The sequence below is a fragment of the Clupea harengus genome, chromosome 12, assembly GCF_900700415.2.
Source record: "Clupea harengus chromosome 12, Ch_v2.0.2, whole genome shotgun sequence".
NCBI lineage: Eukaryota > Metazoa > Chordata > Actinopteri > Clupeiformes > Clupeidae > Clupea > Clupea harengus.
The window spans coordinates 3,303,108-3,323,009 of record NC_045163.1 but is presented as its reverse complement, the minus strand read 5'-3'; the positions used below and the strand labels follow the sequence as shown (position 1 = coordinate 3,323,009).

Sequence of the window (19,902 nt, the reverse complement as noted above, 5' to 3'; positions counted from 1 at the left end):
AAAACATGAATATGGATGACCACCAGCCTGGTAAACAGGATCAGGCTGAGATGTTGAGAAATGTTTGAAGTATTCAATCGTTTCTATTCTAATGCACTCATATATTTTGATGCAATCCTTTGCATGGCATAGATTCTGAGTGAAATGGGAATCCCTCTGTCAAAACCCCAGTGAGTGTGGATCATTGTGGGGCTGGATGTATGTGAAGGTGATGTGCTTTTGTCATGGGTTGAAGAATCAGCTTGCTTGTTGCTACTGCGTGCCAGTGAACAGTCCCTCCCCTTTTCTCACCTTCTCCAAAAAGAATTTTTTAAAAAAGGTTGGTTTTGAGTGGTCCACCCATCCCTGGCAAACTGGCCGTTACTCCCACCCCCCCCCCCCCCCCCCCCCACCCCCCCATCCCCGTGCCCACCCCTCCACACACCCATCCCTGCCTCCCTCTAACCCTCCTCGGCACCACCCCCACCCCATCCCCAACCCCCACCCCCCCATCACGCTTTGGTACAAGTGCTGGAGGCGGAGGAGTGGCCGCCTGGACTCCCCTCATCCATCCATTTGTCCAGGCTGCGCCTCCGGGCGTTCATGAAGAAGTTGCTGACGGTGCTGAGCTCCAGCCCCAGCTGCTGAGAGATGGTCATCTGCATCTCCTTGGAGGGACGCTTGTTCTCCTTGAAGATGGCCAGCAGGGTGCGCCGCTGGAGGTCAGTAAAAACCAGGCGCGATTTCTTTGGTGTATTGCTCCTGTCCTTGCTTGGTTCTTGCTCTTTTCTTTTGCATGCTGCGGGGAGGTTCGTGAGATTCACAAGAGGACAAGGAAGACAAACAAGGAAGACAGAGAATGAGTTATTGTCAGAAACCACAACTTTGTAAAGATCTTAAAAGTCAATGAAAGTCAACAGACGGATTTGTAGGCCTTTCTCTGCTTGCAAAGTGGAAATGACAGTAGTATCATGTTTAGAGGCAGCTATGAGGTAAAACCACACAATCAAACACTGAAATGTCTGATCACAAGATATTGACTAAGGTATCACTTGATATAAAATGGAACCTAAGGCTTGGATCCATTGGCATGCACTCTTTGAGTTGATGGATGTCCAATACCCACGTTCCCAGCAATGTAGGCACTAGGTAACTCAAATTACACTCCATGTTTCTGTGACACATAATGCCTCACCTAACCAGCCCACTGGGTTTGATAATCACCTGTTTAACTCTGAGAGATATCCTGGCTCTCTAACTGTCACTGTGTAAATATCGATATTTATGAGAATGCAATGGTTTACCTAAAGGCAAGGTTTTTTTTTGCTGAACTGGTAAAGCATTGCAAACTGTTGTTCACAGAATAATTTGAGCTTTGTACTCCTGGTGTGGTACTTTGGGGAATTCTAGGTGGCCTTTTACTTAAGTATTTCATACATTTAATTTATCAAACAGACATCCAGCACATCCACAGATGGCATAGGCAGATAGAGTAGCTCATAGCCAGGGAACATTTCTCACTCAATCACCAGAAGCAACCTGTCACATCAAGTACATACAAAAAAGCAAGCATGCCAAGTCATGCAAATTCACCATGCACGGGCTAATCTTTGAGTATTACTGACTGGTAAAATAAAACCTACAACAAATGAACATTCAATATCATTTACACAGCACTGTGCACCAAAGTCTATCAAGCTGTGATTCATCAGACACGAAGATGTGCTGAAAGCTTTGGGGTTAGACTATTTCGCCATTTCGTTGATTCCGTGGACACAAAGCTTTCAGTCCTTTCTATTTCTAAGTCCGGGGGAAGAACGTACATTGCGTCCTGTTAGTGTATTCGTGGTTCGTGTTTTTTTTGTTGCGTGGTGTGAGGGTGTGTGTGTGTGTTTGTTTGTGTGCGTGTGTGTGTGAGAGAGAGAGAGAGAGAGAGAGAGAGAGAGAGAGAGCGCAGCATAGGAGCGGGCTTAAGAATTTGATTTCATTACCTCTTTGAATTAAGTATGCACAACTGAAACCGCCCGAGATCGATAGAAATCGGGTTAAGTACTCAATTGAGTACAAAACTATTATGTAAGAGGAAACTGTCCGCTGCTGGGTGTAAATAAGCACACACTCTACTGCAGCCTTCGCTGCTGTCTGTGCGCACAACTATCAGCTATATCAACCCAACCTCCAAGCATAAGGACTATTGGAGTGGTTAGACACTAGACTGTCTTTCAAATAGCGCAACTGAAGAGGCCAAGTTAGATCTGACCCTCCCCGGGGTGTTCGTGTGCTTTTGTATTGCAGTCGACCTAAATCTTTGATGGAATGCAATGAATACCAGTGGTTCAACACTCAACATTCATAATTCATGTCCAGCGAAACACAAAACAAGCTCAGATTTATTTCTGCTGTCCATGGTGCTGAACCATTACATTTCAAAGTGGGCGAATCGCCATTCGTTTCCTACTATTTAGGTTACACGAATTAACAAAAACAAAATTAGCGTCCAGAATATCGCTTAAATCAAGCAATTTGTCAAAGCATTGACCAATGCATGTGTATAAATTCATTAGTAGCCTATACATTACAACATAATATAGCTTATACTGTATGTGAGTGAAACATACTTGTCACTTACCGTGCCTAAAGGGTTGTTAAGCCATTTAATGTGGGTACTAATGCGTTTTTTTACATGTGTGAATGTTTTTGAAGGACTATGTAAATTAAGACAAATGCAGTTATTTTCCAAAAGGTGGCAGCATTCACTGTCTGATATGCCTACTTTGTAACAGGAGAGGTAAGCGCCATTCCGACAGCCTCCGAGTCTGAAGCCCTAGGAGACACGTAGCCTACTAATACCTTACCTTGATGTTCTAGATTTGCCATATCTTGTGCGGGGCAAAATTTAGTTAATCACGTGTTTGCCTATTGACTGCATAAAATCCACAAAACAAATGAGATCGAGTTATCTTAAAAAAAAATATGCCTATGTACTTCGAATTCCACTGAAGGAATGTTTCATTGTTACAAAATAGGCCGTAAAATTTACTTACTGTTATTGTTGTGTTTACTTTGGGGATTATCGACTTGGAAGTGTAAGCCTGCCAACACAAAATGCCTCGTTTAGGACCTTGCATACTCACATGGTCGTAATTGGTCCACACTTAATGATTATAGGCTAATTTATTATCATTATTATTTATTATGAAAAATTATATAAGCCTAAAATGAGAGATTGCATTTTTGGACAGTGAACTCTTGACATCAGAGTGGGCCTGAGGAGAAAAACAACTTGTGCCATAATGAAATTAATGTCCATCACCTGGCATTGTACTTACTGACGCCAAAAAAAGAAAAAAGCCTTCCATTACGGTAAGAAAAGAGAGAGCACAAGAGACGGGTTATTGCGGGCGCCATCTCTTTTGTCAATTGACATACAAACAACAGTGATTGAATCACCTTTGGTCTTCATGGCAACGTTTGCAGTATGACCAAAATCTCCATTATAATGTTCAAAGGGATTTAGCGTTTCGGTGGTGAGAATGGGGTGCCAACTTTGGGGTTTTCCAAAGGGGTAAGGTTAAATCAATAAGATCGATAAGAGAGGTTTCCCTGGGTTTTCATCAAATGGATAAGAGCTCTCTCTCTCTCTCACTCACTCTCTCTCTCTCTCTCTCTCTCTCTCAGACACACACACACACACACACACACACACATTGATCTTTCTTCTCCGGCGAATGTAAATCAATGCACAGTGCGTCTCTAACCACACGGAGCCCAGAAAGTGCACCCCTGGTAGGGTCCGATGGAACCACACATCTAACCGCAAAGCTGTCAGTTTGCTCATATCTGAATTCGTTTGGTTTCGCCTTAAATGCCTGCTTCGAAAGACATCGCTTTTGTTTATTTAATTAATTATTTAATTATTTGACCTGTGTTATCATCCCAAACAAGTAATGGATTGTATTGAATATATTAGTCTTTTTTTAACACAGATGATAGCTGACACAAACATTCCATTCCATAACACCTGTGTGTGGGCTACAATATTATTACAAGGATTTCCAAACACAAATTCTGCCGGGCAGCCCATAAAGTGGCAGGTGCACACATAGACCCCAGGTGGTGCTCAAGCCCTCTGCCTTTGTAAGTGCCCTTTTTTCAGGGATTTTTTTTTTTTCAATACTGATTTTATATTGTAATTATATTTAGCCTTACTATGCCTGACAACTGCATTTCACTTCTAGTTCTGCGAGACCGCATGAGCCCTTCCCCCTCATTAGACTTCCCTTGCTACATCAACCGCAGTCAACGCGCGCGAATAGAGAGCCCTGCGTCTCCTTGACTTGTCTCCGTTGGTAACAGCCAGGTAACGACAGTGCCCTAAGCTTCGGCATTGTCACTGGTGTAAAATTAAAATACTATCAAAACATCTCGATGCAGCCAAGTAGTCTAACTTAAACAATGACATGTCAAGGAAATGTCCTGCCTGATGCCCACTTTCATTGATAGGCTATGGGTTATTAAAGACGTGTTAGCCATAGCTCATAGGCATACTCACAACATTAAACAAAAAACAAAGAAAGAAATTAATGAATGGTGTGCTACTGTTGATGAATTTATTGTATATGAATACGTGTCATAAATGTGGTAAATGTGGAATGTTCTATATAATTACTACCTGCTGAGGAATGCTATAAAAAAAAGGAAAATACATGGTGCATAAGCTTCCCTGCTTCAGCTCTTCTGCATCTTCCCCGTTACAGGTGCTGAGGAGAGCTGTCTCCCTCCTCTCCTCTCCTCTCCTCTCCTCTCCCCTCTCCAAGCCTGACCCTCTCAATTAAACCAAAGCCCTGCTGAAGCAGACCCTGAGAAGCCGTGGAGGGCTGGAGGAGGGTATGTCCTCCTGCTCTAGAGGTTTTAATGTATTCACATAAACAAGCCTCTCGCACGTCCCCTCACCCACCCGGCCTTTCTGAAATAATGATGTGTCATCCGTGGCTGCCTCGGAAGGGATGGAAGGGAGCAGGTGATAACATTACCGAAATTCCCCAGCCTTGAAGTCAGATAGGGTATTGACCATGGTCAGAAAATAGTTCTAAAGGCTGAATAGGAACTATCCTTTCAAAAACAGCTCACTCTACAAAAATCAATTGCACACATGAGTGGGTTGTCCGTTGTGTTCACGGCGCGGTTTTCTAAAGACATCTTTAAAAGCTAAAACATTCTAAGAAACCCTTATGAATTCACATTCCCTATTCAACGCTCCTAATGATGTAAAAATGCTCTCTGACTTCTGTGCAGTTCTCTAATTCACTCATGAATGACTGCACTGCAAGCAAACGAATGTATGACATCAAATGTGTTTTTGGATTCTGCTTTGAAAGTTGGAACTGATACAGTTGTGATGTAGGGTGATTGAGGTTTGAGATCAATATTTCACCGCAAAACATGAGCTACAATGATGATTCATCTTGTTCGACAGAAATTCCTTGTGGAAACAGTCCAGACATTTTTCTAAAGCGCAGGTCAGGTCATCAGTCTGCCATAAATCCCTTCACTGTGGTTCCTTAGCCTTTTCTCTCTCTCTCTCCCTCACACTCACACAAACACACACACACACACACACACACACACACACACGCACACACACACAAACACAGCGATCTGATCTAGGACAGAGCTCATAAGGCCCTGTCGCTTCCGGGAGCTGAAGATATCTAAAACCGCTGTGCTTCATTATGGCTCAGTGTGTGAATAAATGCATCTGGGTAAATGCATTATGTTTGTGCGCTGGGGCACTTAGCTGTGTCATGCCCTGTGTGTGTGTGGACGTCTTTAATGTGAAGGCCCTGCCCGCGCACTTCCTGAATGCAAGGGAGGCTCTCACACAGAAATGAGTTTCTGAGATCAGCACGCCTCGCTCTCTTAATAGTTGGCTCTCTGTGTATCTGTCTCTGTGTCTCTGTCTCTGTGTATCTGTCTCTGTGTCTCTGTCTCTGTGTGTGTGTCTCTGTGTATCTGTCTCTGTGTATCTGTCTCTGTGTCTCTGTGTCTCTGTCTCTGTGTGTCTGTCTCTGTGTCTGTGTCTCTGTCTCTGTCTGTGTCTCTGTCTCTGTCTCTGTCTCTCTATCTCTGTATATCTGTCTCTGTGTCTCTGTCTCTGTCACTGTGTGTCTGTCTCTGTCTCTGTGTGCCTGTGTGTCTGTCTCTCTGTCTCTGTCTCTGTATATCTGTCTCTCTGTCTCTGTGTATCTGTCTCTGTGTATCTGTCTCTGTGTCTCTGTCTCTGTGTCTCTGTGTCTCTGTGTGTCTGTCTCTCTGTCTCTGTGTCTCTGTCTCTCTGTCTCTCTCTCTGTATATCTGTCTCTGTGTCTCTGTCTCTGTGTCTCTGTGTGTCTGTCTCTCTGTCTCTGTGTCTCTGTCTCTCTGTCTCTCTGTCTCTCTCTCTGTATATCTGTCTCTATGGCTTGCTTTTTTAGCCACCCATCCGAGGCACACCATTTGCTTTGACAGCAGAACGACCATCACTTGATCTCTATCAAGGACTGCACAAAGGCAGTGTCTGTTTGCCGAAGCCTCTCTAATCAAATGGGCTGGGGGGAGGGGCTGGGTGGCTGTGGGGATCACAGTTGAGCATATCCGTAATGCTGACGATGATGACATCGGGAGTCCAAAGGTTTGTTACCAAACACTCATCATAGCCACGATATGGCCAATCAGAGAATTCATCGACTCAGTGATGTTGTCTTCTGCTGATTGCCTCAGTCAGTTAGTCAAACATTTGGAGTATGTAAAAGATTAAATCATGGATCTGTTTTCCTGACTGAGTTTTGACTATCCGGGAATGGGGGACATTCATGTTCAGAGATGCTAGAATCAAAATGTTTAGAGACAAGTGGACAAACATTTTAAGTTTGTCAGGAAGAGGATTATAGGTCGTTTTTTTCTGATTGCAATGTTAACCTGAACGCCAATGTGTATCTTTATCTATGTAGTTAAGGTGAAACTAAAGTGAAAACAAAGGCTATGTTAAGCTAATTTTTCGGTAAAAGAACTACTCCAACCATTAGTGTCTACTTATTTCATCTTTAAAAAGACAGAAGAGAACCAGGGACACTATGGAGGGAATGTGAATGAGAAGGCACCGCATTCCTCTCTCATACCTACGCGCAGTAGAAAAATAAAGCACCTACGCTGAGCTCCACTGAGAAACATGTGTTTGGCAGAATGCCTCTCTCTGTTTACTGACGACTGCAGAGCCATGAGCCAACGCTGGGCACCTCAGCGAGCCCCAACCCCTCCTCTGAAGCCCCTCTGGCAGCCACAACACAACACAACACCTCCCTCACCTACCATCTCATGGTGGGAATTGACAATGGAGCTTTCAGATTGAACTAATGCCCCTTTATATTAGTGTTCACTACAAGTCTGAGGTTCCTTATTTTAGTGTTCACTACAAGTGTGAGGTTGCATTAGCCTTTAGCACACATGTCATAACACGGGACAACCATTCCACGAAACTCCGCAGTCACAACATGATTGCATGTTGTTGCAATCCTGGCACCTTTCATCAGTTTACAGTTTCAGGGGTATGTTGTATGTGATGGGTGATTGCTCCAATGCTTAAGCCAGCCAACAGAAATACTAATATGAACATGGCCACAATCATTGTGCCTGTATATAACAAATGCCATCAGTCACAAGTTACATTCAGTGATCCCAATGCTTTCATCAGCCTCTCTTGAACCTCTTGGCACTCAGCACTGTTATAGTATGTATTGCAATTATAGACTGCAGTGCATTCTTCCTCCTGCAAATGAGCCTTCTGGTTTATCATATTATAGTATGGCTTTAATACAACTGAAAGGGTCCTGTGTATACTTTTACCATGTTCACTCCCCCGTTCCTAGGCCACGGCCACAGTGTCATATATTACATTAGCCTAATGCAGTCTGGACAGGAAATGGATTTGACAACAAAGCATTTGAGTGCCAAAATGAATCAGATGAGATCTACAAAAAAATTAAGGAAACATTGGATCTCACCCCTAAATAACTGCGTTCTGGTTGCATTGCTTTACATATGCCATTAAGAAACCATAGTGATGGGTTAAAACACACTTGTAAAGAAGATATGTAAATTACACTTCTGCATTTCTCACATCTGGGGAATGAAGAGAACAGCAGGGAAGCCTAACTACAACCTTCTAAAATATCATGGCATCATGTAAATTCACCACAAGTTTAGCTGTTCCTGCACCGCCATGATGTCTCTTCAGGGGCAAGCTATGCCTAAATCTGGACGAAGGTCATTCTCTGCCACATCTATTCCTTGGGTACTTTCCCTTAGCTCTTAGGCTACTGCTTGGCTTCTGATGAGTGTTACTGCGGCGTGTGCCCGTATCTGCACACAAATGATTAAAAGCGATCTGTCACTGCAAAGCGTATGAAGGTGGGGACAGGCAGGCCGACTCGGGTTTGCTGGAGTCGCCTCAGTGCTGGGAAGAGATCTCCACCGTCAGCTTTACTGGAAACAGGCGAGATCGGGTTCCAGATCAATGCGCGCTGGGTCCACACGTTTGTGTTATTGTTGCCAGCATTAATGCTCTTTTAATCTTCAAGAGATTATCGCCATCGATCCATCGCCATACAGCTTCACATATTTGTTTTAGAAAGTGACATAACTAGACGAATGAAAGACAGAACCGTGCGGTTTCTGTCCTTTGAAATAAATTGTACGACACTGTTTTGTAATTAAGAGGTGCCTAACAGCAGCTTTTACCGTGAGCGCTACACTCTCTAACTATGAATCTTTTACAACACGTTCACGTGGGGCTATCCAGGCTACAACGTATACAATTACATATATGCCCTTGTAAATTAATTTAACAGCTTATCGTAAATGAACAGATAAAGGACATTAGGCATATATGCTACAGCGTTGAACTTTCACAACGGGTTCGAAATTCCATAATTAATATAATACGCTTTATTAATTCAAATGGACATTTGTTTTATTCTGGTTCTGATTGCTTGAGGATATCTGACAGAGGATTATCTTCTCTCATTTCTCCACAAATTGGTAAAGGAATTATCAACACAGACACAGGCTGCCACTGAACCTCAACTTTTATTAGACTCGACGCGCGTGTGCATTTATTTAACTTCATTTGTTTGTGGCCAGTGAGAGCCATGATCTCAACCCTGGAGATTTTTTTCTATTCCAACAGCCCTGCTTCTTAATGCTGCTTGTCCCTTTTCATCATTTATTTAGTCAAGTTGTTTCTGTGCACTGTGAGTTGAATAACAATGATTTGGTGAAAATGAGTCCGCTACTTGATTTGAGGCACCCTGAGGTGGCAGTCCAGGCTGATTGCATGTCATGTGAGAGGAATGGGCTGGAGTCGAATGTCACGTTTGATTTGACTAAATTATTAGCACAAGGACAGGGCCATTTTCTCTGGCGAAACCATGCAGTGACAAGACACCTGCACCCTCCTCAGAAGAAATACGCCCGAGCAAACCAATCGCCCGATAACTTTAGTCACTGGCCTATAGCATACACACTGGTGCTGTTTACATTACTCAGGAACGCATACATTAATGTATTCCGTGCAACACGTAGACAACAATATAAACAACTATCGAATTGGTGATTTAAATTAATACAACACACAATACTATGACCAAAGATGACTACACAAATGCTGCTATTTTAAATGCCTGATGTGAAATATTTCCTCTTTTACTCGCCATAAAAGCTTACAAAAGCCCGGCGCCCCACTTGCCATTTTGCCTAGTTAACCCAAGACAAGGTGACGTTTTGTGCTATAGCTGTGGGTCACGCCGAGATTTCTATCAATAATTCATCGAGGTTCTGCAGCTTCTGCTCTTCTTTTCAATTCCCCTGCCTCGCCGATCACATAATACCTTCCCCCAGTGCTCCGGCCGCAGACTTTACCGCCATCTGTAAGCTCCCGACACTACGGGGAAATGCAGGGCAATGCTGCTTTCCCAAACCTGCTTTCACTAATATTGTGCTTCTGATAGCAAATTATCTGGCTGGTTCCCTTTCATCTTTTTAACATTATGTCAACCTTAATCAACTCAGATCGTTCTACCCCTACCCCCCACCCCCCAAAAAGGAATAAGTATGGTGTAAGGTAGGCATATTGACCTCCTAATATTATACACATTTTATAGGCCCCAATTTTGGGCAAATATGAAATGTGGTCTTGAATTGCAATTTGTTTACGTGGATAAGCGAAACACTACTTTTCTGTTCACATCGGACGCACAGAATATAAACATACCTGCACCTCTCTCATTCACCGGCCATGTCATTCTAATTTTACGCGCGTAAAAACCTCTTTTGAATGATATGCAACTAACACCTCTTATGGTAATCGTGAGTGGTGAAGCACTTGGCCGGGTACACTACATGACTCCAGTTAGATCTCCATGAGCTACATGGCGCAAATTGCAGAACAGTCAATTGTAATTAGATAGGCTCCCATTAGAAAAAAATATTTCAATTTAAAATTTTGGAAGAAAATACCCATAGTGTTCATTCTGTTGTAACAATTCACCATTAAGTAGTCATACGAGGAGCAGCTTTTTACTTGTTATTTGTGTCGATAGTTTCTTGTATATTTGATGGCAATCATACACGATTAGGCTGTCAATAATTTGGAACAACAAATTCGTGTTCAATCAATATTAAAGAGTAATCAAGATTTAGCGTGGGGGCCTTTCTCCTCCTGTAGAACAAAAGAAGCGCGGTATTGATGGTTATAAATGTGATCGCTAGAGGGGGCAACAACCTTACAAGTATACATACGAGGGTTCCAACATCGTCGCTCTTCTATTGGGATCATAGCCCTAACAATCAACAGAATTCGCCAATTCTCTGTTTTCATCTCACCCTCCCTCTCTTTCATTTTCCCCCACTCTCTATAAGTCTCTTTTTGTTAACCTATCTGACACACAGAAGTAATTCTTACAGACTAAATTCCACAAGCGCTTTTCAAGTTAAAACGCATCTGTATATGACTTACAGTTGGTGATTACAGTGGATACTGATCACAAGTTCGATATGCTTTTTAAATTGAGCTGATATCTTATTGAAAAGAACCAAGCATGTGTTGTGTTTTGGATAGATTCTATACACTCTAACAAAACATCCTGGGCCACTGAAATCTGTCAGAGACAGGAAAACAGAGGGAAAAGTAGACAGATGAAATGTGTATTTTCATGTGTAAATACCGTTTCAGTAGGTCTTTGTTAAATACCCTACATGAATAGGCATCACATCTGTTAAGTGTCAAACTAATTTAACCTCGTCAACAATGTATTCCTCGTCACTAAAAAAGTGCTCTCTGACGTATACATTTAAAAGGTAGAAAAAAATAATCCAAATGCAAGAGATTTACAATCTATTAAGCAAACACTTCTTTCAGGGGAGAAAATTATTAATTCAACTGTCATTAATATTGATCGCAATTATTGACCATTAGCTGAAAACACTGTGAGTGAAAATACATTTCTCTCCACTGAAATGTTACTCGCTTCGTGAACTCTGTTTTAGTGATGAGGGGAATAAGCACGGCGCAGTCAGCGGCGGAAGAGGAATGTTTTTAAAGAAGATACCTTGTCTTACCTGCAAGCCGTAGGGCCGACATCCTCTGAAACTCGGGTTCCTGCAGCCATTTCCACATTCTCCGAAACGTTTCCCTTCCCGATTTAAGTTTACTCCAAGGTTTTGGGTTTCTTAAGAGGTCGGAAAGAGTGCCCTGCGAACGACACAGCACCCTCTGCGCGAAGATTGCCTGCGGGATGCTGTATCGCTTCAGTTCGGCTGTGATCCTTTGTGCCACTTCTTTGGTGTTTATTTCTTCCAGCTGCCCCGAGTTATTACCTTGTTGTCCAGAGGAGGAGGGCGGTCTGTCCCGGTTAGGAGCCAACACGGGCCCGTGGGATTGAGGGTGGCCCGGATGCCCTGTGTGGTGCATCCCGTTCAAATGTGGCATCATACCTGCTGTTGGGCCACCGAGGCCTCGAGAGAGATGTTGATCCCCTCTGGCCAGCATGGCAGTGTGGGCATCAAAGTTGGAGCTAAGCATCTTGTCATGCCCATGTGTGCCATAGTTATGGAGGCTTTGTTGGGTGTTGTGTATGGAGCCCAACCCGTTACCGAGTGGACTGCTGGCCAAGGGGGATAAACTCTGACCCATCCCGGTCATGTCCTTATGATAGGGGCTATAGAGGTTGTTCATTGCTGGTAAACCCCTATCGTCCCGCATCAGCGTAAAACTCCCGCTTACGTTCCCAGAGAGACGCTGGTGGTGGTGATGATGATGGTGGTGGTGCGGATGGTGGAATTTGTCCGAAACCGTGGAAATGGGCGGTAAGGGTTGCAGTGGAGTTAACGTGGTGTAGGTGCCGCTCATCCCCATCCCGGGAGGAGATGTGTCGCACGGCATACTCATGGCGTGATGGAGCGGGAGAGACAATTCTGGTCGGTACTCTCCGGCTCCGTCCAAAATCGTTGCCATGCTGGACACCATCGCGGTCCGCGACGATGCCGCAGCCAGATCCTGATGTATCCGCAAGGAAGCCCCCGTGTTCCGATTGTGATGGGGGCCATGAGTGTTCATCAAATCCTGCTCATGGCTTATTCCACCATGCAGATTGCCAATGCTGTCCATTGTCATCTCTGGGTTCATGGCGTAAGCATCGAAATCCTTGGCCAGGCATCGATAGGCGTTGTAGGCAGTCTTCATTCAGTCCATTGATTTATTTAATGTTTTGTGCCAGGGATGGGTCGCTCCGTTTGTTTGTTTTCTAAGGCCTCTCGGGTTTTTTTTATTAAAAAATTACCGATCTCTATCAGACGGGCCAGTGCTGATTCTCCCCATGTCCGAGCCCTCTCCTCCTCCTATGTCTACTGTTTGGGCAGCTGGAGCTGTCCAGGATGGGCTAGCTCTACGCACACCCTACCCCACTTGAAAGGGTGTGGACTACGGGTTGACGAACACAGTCTTTGTCCAATGGTATTTCCTAGTTTCTTCATAAGACCGCCTCATTTTGCTGTAACGACCAATCGGTTTTGACCGACTCTGAGGCCCCCAGGTTTACAAGTGCGGTTGAGATTTATACGCAGCCCTTGCATCTGGATAAACGCTGGAAAGTCTGAACGTCTTCGCAACTCCCACTAACCCTTTCCTTCCCTGTCATCAGAGCAGTCCCTCACATTTTTATATTTGCCACAATAACCTGTTTAATGGCTCTTTCCGTGTTTCATGTGGTCATCAGGTAAAAAAAACAATAGGCCTAATGGGCTCGGATAAATATTATTAGGGAAATAATTTAGCATAATAGAAAATTCACACCAATCTACATGTAATTAATACATATGCTCAAATATCACAAATGTGTCAATGTGAAGTCAGCTATGAATGATATGGTAATTATGAAAATTCAATGAGACAGAATGCTGCGATGAGGTTCATTCATCATTATTCATAGATTTGCCGCAATTTTTTTTTATTTCTACTTTTTCTCTCGTATAAAGTCAAACATTATTTCTTGGTGACACACCATTTAGGCAATTGTTCCAATTCTCTGATAGGTTTCTCCAGTTGCAAACATAGTTGTACAGCACAGTTTGAACTTTGAAACTTCTCATCAGATGCTGTCCCTGTTGGCTTTTGTTGATGTGATCTGAGGCAGCGTGGTGTTGAGTAGGCCTAGTGATCTGCAAGTTGTTTTCCTTTTTCGGCCTTGTTTTCTGTTCTACACACACACACACACACCGACGGAAAAACGATTTTGAAAAAAAAAAAACATGCTTGAAATCTTGAATTAGACGTCAGTATCCCACCACTGCAGCTGGTACTCGTTCTTGTATGCCTTCTTTATTTAGACAAGTTTATGTTTTTAAACTTAAGTTACCAAGTTACAAGTGAGTTAATTCAACATAAATGTCAATTATGTAATATTGTTATGTCCATTCTCCTTTTGTCGATCAGACATTTCAGTTAACCTATATTGGCCCACTTTTCTAAACGCTCGGCACACGACACAAAGAAATAGTGTTAGTCACTTTGGGAATTAACTGTTTCAAAAGTAACAGATTTCCCGAATAGCGTGGTTCTGTCTTGCTTTTGGTGGCTATTTAGTTTGGAGGTGGCGCAGATGTTGCCTTTGTTTAAAGAGACGGTAATTAAGGACAGAGGGACAGAAGTCTGAAAAGGCTGACCTATTTTTCTTTTGATCAGCTGTCAGAGCAGGAGCAGGGGGTCCCTCACAGAGACGGCCGCTTCCAAAACTTTCAGCTGGCGACCCACCAGCTCACAAATTGGGGAGATAGAACTGTACCTGACTGCAAGGCTTTGTGTAGGCAGACGAATGGCATAGTTGCTGCAGATAATGTGACAGATCAACAAAAAAGTCTGACACCATCAGTGGCGTTTTTGTTTTCAATACCCCGCCAGGTCGCCTCCTAAATTGTAAAGATATTCTTGGCTGAAAATGGGAGTTATTCATGTAAACAGATCGATGTGTGTACGGGGCAGGTCCAGCAAAGACACATCTCCTTTCCATGCATTTGCAAACGGAGCACTGAAAATATAACACTGTCGTTCTTCGTGACTTCTGACGTTTATGTTGGGCTAAATGTGCCAATGTATTTAGTGCAAAAATAAAACGCGTTCATTACTCCAGCCTAAACCGGTTCTGATTGACTTTGTAAACTATTGCTGAAATATATTTCAAGAATGTAGCCATTGTCATACTGGCATTGTGTAGTCTTTTTTTGTTTTGTTTAGCTCAGACATTATGTTGAAATTGGTATAAAGCCAGGTAGTCAGTCAAATATTGATTTTATATAGCCTGGTTATTGTCACATTTTTACAATACATTGATCAAATCTATGTTGGTGCCGTTTCTAATGATTTCATGAGATTTTATTTCATGCGTTTGTATACAGTTCAGTTCAAATATGTAGGCTAAAGTGACAGAGCACCAAGGATACACGCGTTATGTTGCAAGCTGCAACCACAGGTGTAGGCTAAATTATAATACGTGATCAAGTAATTCGGCTTTTTTTCAGTGTAAACTCAAAAGGTAATGCCCAAAGACAGGCCTGAATAACTCTGGGTCGATTGGCACCGTTCCCCCCTTGCCTTCTTTCATTTTTGTCCTCTCCCCAGCCATCTGCTATGGAAGTGCAGGGCTATTGATTAGAATCATTGTGCTGGAGACCCCATGCTAATCTATACCGTTAGTGGCCATCAGTTTGCGCTTTGCATTGCATCTGTCCCTGCGCCGCCATCTCCATGACCTAGCAGTTTTGAGTCTGTGTACAGTACAACGCATATGTTTGGTGAGTATCTGGCATTCCTTTGTCATCTTACATATAGCGGTCGCCTCCGAATGCGGGAACGGCTGCATTTAGCGGTTTATCTCTATTCGGTTTTAATGAGACGAGGTAGTGTGATGAAGCCAATGGCAGTAGCGGCCGATGCTATGGTTTGCATACCGCCAGGATCAGCGTTCTGTTTGGGCACTCGCATAAATGCGTGGCTGACCCACAGCCGTTTTTAGAGATGTCACAAGGATCAGAATAAGTAACTTTGCGGAAAGTGTGTCTAAAGGTTGGTAGCCACAGGACGGTGCTCAAAAACTTAACCTGGCGTTAGCGTCGTTTATAGCAAATATACACAAATATCTTTAATAATCTTGAATGGTACGTGTTGCCGTATGTCAAATAACTGGAGGTCATTTCACTGACGTTTGTGTATTAAATGTAGGCAAAAGCTGTTCAACCAAGCTGACCCGTTCTTGTTACTTATGTAGCCTGTGTGTGTGTGTGTGTGTGTGTGTGTGTGTGTGTGTGTTTCATAAAATTATTTGCCTCCACTAATCATTTTATGTTTTGTTTTTCCACATCAAAACACATGCAATGATGGATTTTTTGTCATTATTATTATTGTTGTTATTATTATTGTTATTATTATTATTGTTGTTATTATTGTTATTGTTACTACTTCTAATTATATAACTTTTATAAAGAAAACCTAGCCTATATATAAATATTATGTTGGTATACTTCCATTTTAATTCAATATTCATGATATTTGTTTTAATCTGTAAACACAAGTTCAGACTACATATGATTTGATTTAAAAATAAGGTTATACACTGCTGAGAAAAGTTTGGCAATGCATATTTAAAGAAATATTGTACATCACATATTGCACGTACAATTTTTAATTTCCAGAATCCAGTTTTGGCATATCAGTCACTAGTGGATCTTGTTTTAAAAATCTTTCCTCTCAGTTTTTTATGTGGCACACGTCGAGGATGAACTCTTAAAAGTTAGTGCGAGGCAGAAAGCCGAAGTGTGCCGCCCGACACACTTCAAGACCCAACAGCAAAAAGGCAATGCCCACTCCCCCCTCCCTTAGATCTAGGCATGAGGTCCTATTATTTGAGTGGTGTTGTGCGTGAAATCGGTTTTAATAAGCACACAAAGGAGAATGATTTACTTCTCTTTTAAGTGGAAGAGGAGCGCGACTCAAGTTGGATCCTCTGTTAGTGAATTGAGTGTTGTATACATTATGTTATAGACATTAAGGAAATCCTGCACGTTTTTTTTCTTCCCTTTTTTTAATGAAATTGAGACATGTCATGAGCACAGTAGATTACTGAATTGGTACAGGTTAGTTTTACCTTATTTTAGCGTTATGAACGTAGTGACTTTATTTCATATATCACTCTACTTTTCACTTCCATTCTTTGTAGTATTTTGGATCACTGTCACCAAAGTATATTAGCGCAGATGTTGTGCACGGTAAGAAAATACCCGAAAATCCATTAAAACTGGCTCTCTAAATTATGCTTATTGACAGGTATAACACAAGTATTAGTAGTCTTACAAAGCACGACAAGCTATTGTCTTTCCGTGCAAAAGAGTCGCGTCTGCATCTATCCGGGCCGTAGCTTTGGTGTCAGTGCCCCAGTTCCTCTGCTTCAACAACTTTGATCTGATTTGAACTTCTGTTATATCTGATACGACTAAAGTCATCCTGTTAGGGCAGTGTTTGATCTACTTTGTTCTTGTATGTTGATTTAATGAGAAGCCTAATTGCAAATAAGCACATCGGGCTTTTTATCTCCAAGAGAGAGCGAGAAAGGCCTTTGAAATGCAACAGATAGAGCGAGCGGCTGATTTATTTAACAGTGTGGTGAGAGAGATAGAAAGGTGGAGATTCTCTCAATACTCCATGATTATTTAATGGCCCCGCGCATACACTCTTTTAATCATAACATTTGATTTCATTATTGATTGATGTGTTAGACAGCAACAATTAGAAATATCACCATACATTTGTTTTCTCAGACGCCAATTAGGCTCTATGATCGCGCTGTACTTACTTATTTTTAATGTAAATCCCATCATGGAATAGGATTATTTTATACTTAATCTTTTAAATCTTTAACAAAAGTTGAATGATATATTGTATACATGTGCTTATAACTTATATCTTTTGAAATAAACCGAGAGGGGATGATTGGTCGTTTTTCTGATAACATTATGGCAAAAGTGAATAACTTTTTAGAGGTTTAGAAACAAAATCATGATGGGTGTGGTCTCCACAATGTAAACATACCAGTTGATCATAAAAAAATATTTTTAAAAAGGCATACTATATCCAAAATAAGTCTCCATGCCAGGTCTTCAGATTGAGTGTGTCAGCCATGAAGATGATAATTCAGCTCTTGACAGCTCCTTCACCAGGAATGTGTAAGGTCGAGATTTGAAAGATTGGCACAGAGTGAAAAATATCTAACTTTCATAAAAGCTATGGATTACAGGTTTACATTTAGGCATGCTTTGAGACGGCATTCTGTCTTACAAGTGCGGAACATTAGGGGACAAGAATGAAAGGTCAGGAGAGATCAAAGGTCATCCCCTTCAAACTGGAGCCATCTGACCCTTCACACCCCCACATTAGCATGGCTCTCTTAAAAGGCTTCAGCATCTCTCAGCCCCAGCAGTGCCTGACCAAGAAAGTTCTTACAATTACAAATAACATATTTTTTACATTGTAACACAAAATATAATTTGCATATTATTTCTTAAAATTTTGTCTTTTAGAACAGCCATATTATTTTTCTTTTTTTGAGGTAAAGAAGGTATTTTTTAACAGCATTATGAAGTGATATAAAACAGAACATGCAATAATATGACACAGACATTCTTTTTATTATTATTATTATTATTATTATTGTTTGTATTATTATTATTTTGTGAACTTCTGCAGCGATGTGGGTTATTGATTGATTGTTGGACTATTTTGGCTGAGTGGAAGGACCCCTGTAGAATGTTTGAGTTAATGAATAGCTTCAGTGAGTCTGTGTGCAGTAAGCCTCTACTACTCTTTTAGACACGGCTCTGCCCCACTAAACACAAAAGGGCTGCTTCTTCCTTCACTCTCCCCCTGTGATTACCTATGGCTGAGATCATAGTCATTTGGCATTCAGTCACTAAATACCACCGAGCACCATAGTAACTAACGTTCTTGATTGATTCTGGTATTATTGCAGGAATATATTGTGGTGAGTGGTGTGGTCTTTTTGTTGTCATAACAGTCCTAAAGGGCCTGTTTACTGCACTATTCTTGACTGCTGACCCTTGACCCCTAGAATCACAGAGCAAGACCAGTACACATGCTGCGGACTGACCAAAGAGCGGCCAAAGGATGGACCTTCGCTTGTAATACTGGAACTGGTTCTAAAATGAGTCATTTCAGCCCTATCCGTTGTAGCTACAAATCAGTGAAGTCAAACCCCAGCTATTTTAGTACCAGATTTCCCTGGTGAGATTTCAAATATTTTTTTTAGACTTGGATAATATTTGCATTGTCAAATATTGGCAGTGAATTTTTTTAGTTTTTCAAACAATCATCTTTTTCTTTTGTTATATAGAATCATTCTTGTTTGTCAGGGCAGGCTCTGTAAATGTAGAGGTAAGACATCCATTGTGCGGTACAATCAATTGTGTTTTACATACAGACCCACATACATGTTTTACCACGAACATAGACACAAACATTTACAGTTTGAAAGAGAATTTCATGCCAAGCAGAGAGAGATTTCTCTGGTCCAATGACTATTAGCATTCTGGCCATACGGTCAACAACATGGTGCAGTGTGAACTCACTGTTTTTCCTTGGGCCATATTCAACTGAATAAATCATGTGTTCACACAGCAGTGTGAATATTCATTTTCTCTCTTCAAAACTCTCACTCTGTCTCTCTCACACACACACACACACACACACACACACACACACACACACACACACACACACACACACACACACACACACACACACACACACACACACGGCAGTTCACATTGTTGCTCCAAAATAAGCAAATATTCAATAATATACACACCCTTTCAGGCTTACAAAAATACTGATATAGGTGTTACACACATAGGATGCTTGCCTCTGTCTCCACTCCCAACATGGACGCTGTGCAATCCCATCTATTCCCAGTTCTCCTCCTGCCTGTGAGCCTCAGTGGACGCTGCAGCATCGATCTCAAGAGGGGTTCTGCTTCATTTCAGTGTACATTATGCTCAGGGAAGGAAATAACTCCACCCAAAATTCCCCAAGTTAATTGTCACACCAGAGCGGAGAGCGGTAGCTACTTGGAAACTCGACACGACATGATCTTAAATGATGTTGTCAACCGCTGGCATTCATTCCGATGTTGTTACTCTTGTTGTTGAATATGAATAATAAAAAAAACCACTGGCAAAATTCTAATCTCTGATAATTTTGTTGTTTGAAAGTTTTAAGAATATAGTGAGGACATACATAATCATCAGTGTGTAAAAAAAAAGTACCTGTTA

General features: G+C 42.0%; 1 protein-coding gene across 3 annotated transcripts; it reads right to left on the bottom strand.

Moving 5' to 3' along the window:
- Positions 1-432: 432 nt before the first annotated feature.
- onecut2 (one cut homeobox 2) lies at positions 433-12,928 on the bottom strand. 3 transcript variants are annotated; one of them, XM_031578087.2, is made up of 3 exons: positions 11,632-12,928; positions 3,024-3,071; positions 433-778 (listed from the first exon to the last, which is right to left on the bottom strand). In XM_031578087.2, exons 1-3 carry the CDS (start codon positions 12,752-12,754, stop codon positions 492-494), a joined length of 1,458 nt encoding a protein of 485 aa, XP_031433947.1. In that variant the 5' UTR covers positions 12,755-12,928; the 3' UTR covers positions 433-491. The 3 variants fall into 3 exon arrangements, with proteins under 3 accessions (XP_031433947.1, XP_012675766.1, XP_012675767.1); XM_012820312.3 differs by lacking the exon at positions 3,024-3,071 and having other exon boundaries at positions 436-778; XM_012820313.3 differs by lacking the exon at positions 3,024-3,071 and having other exon boundaries at positions 563-778; positions 11,622-12,928.
- Positions 12,929-19,902: the final 6,974 nt, after the last annotated feature.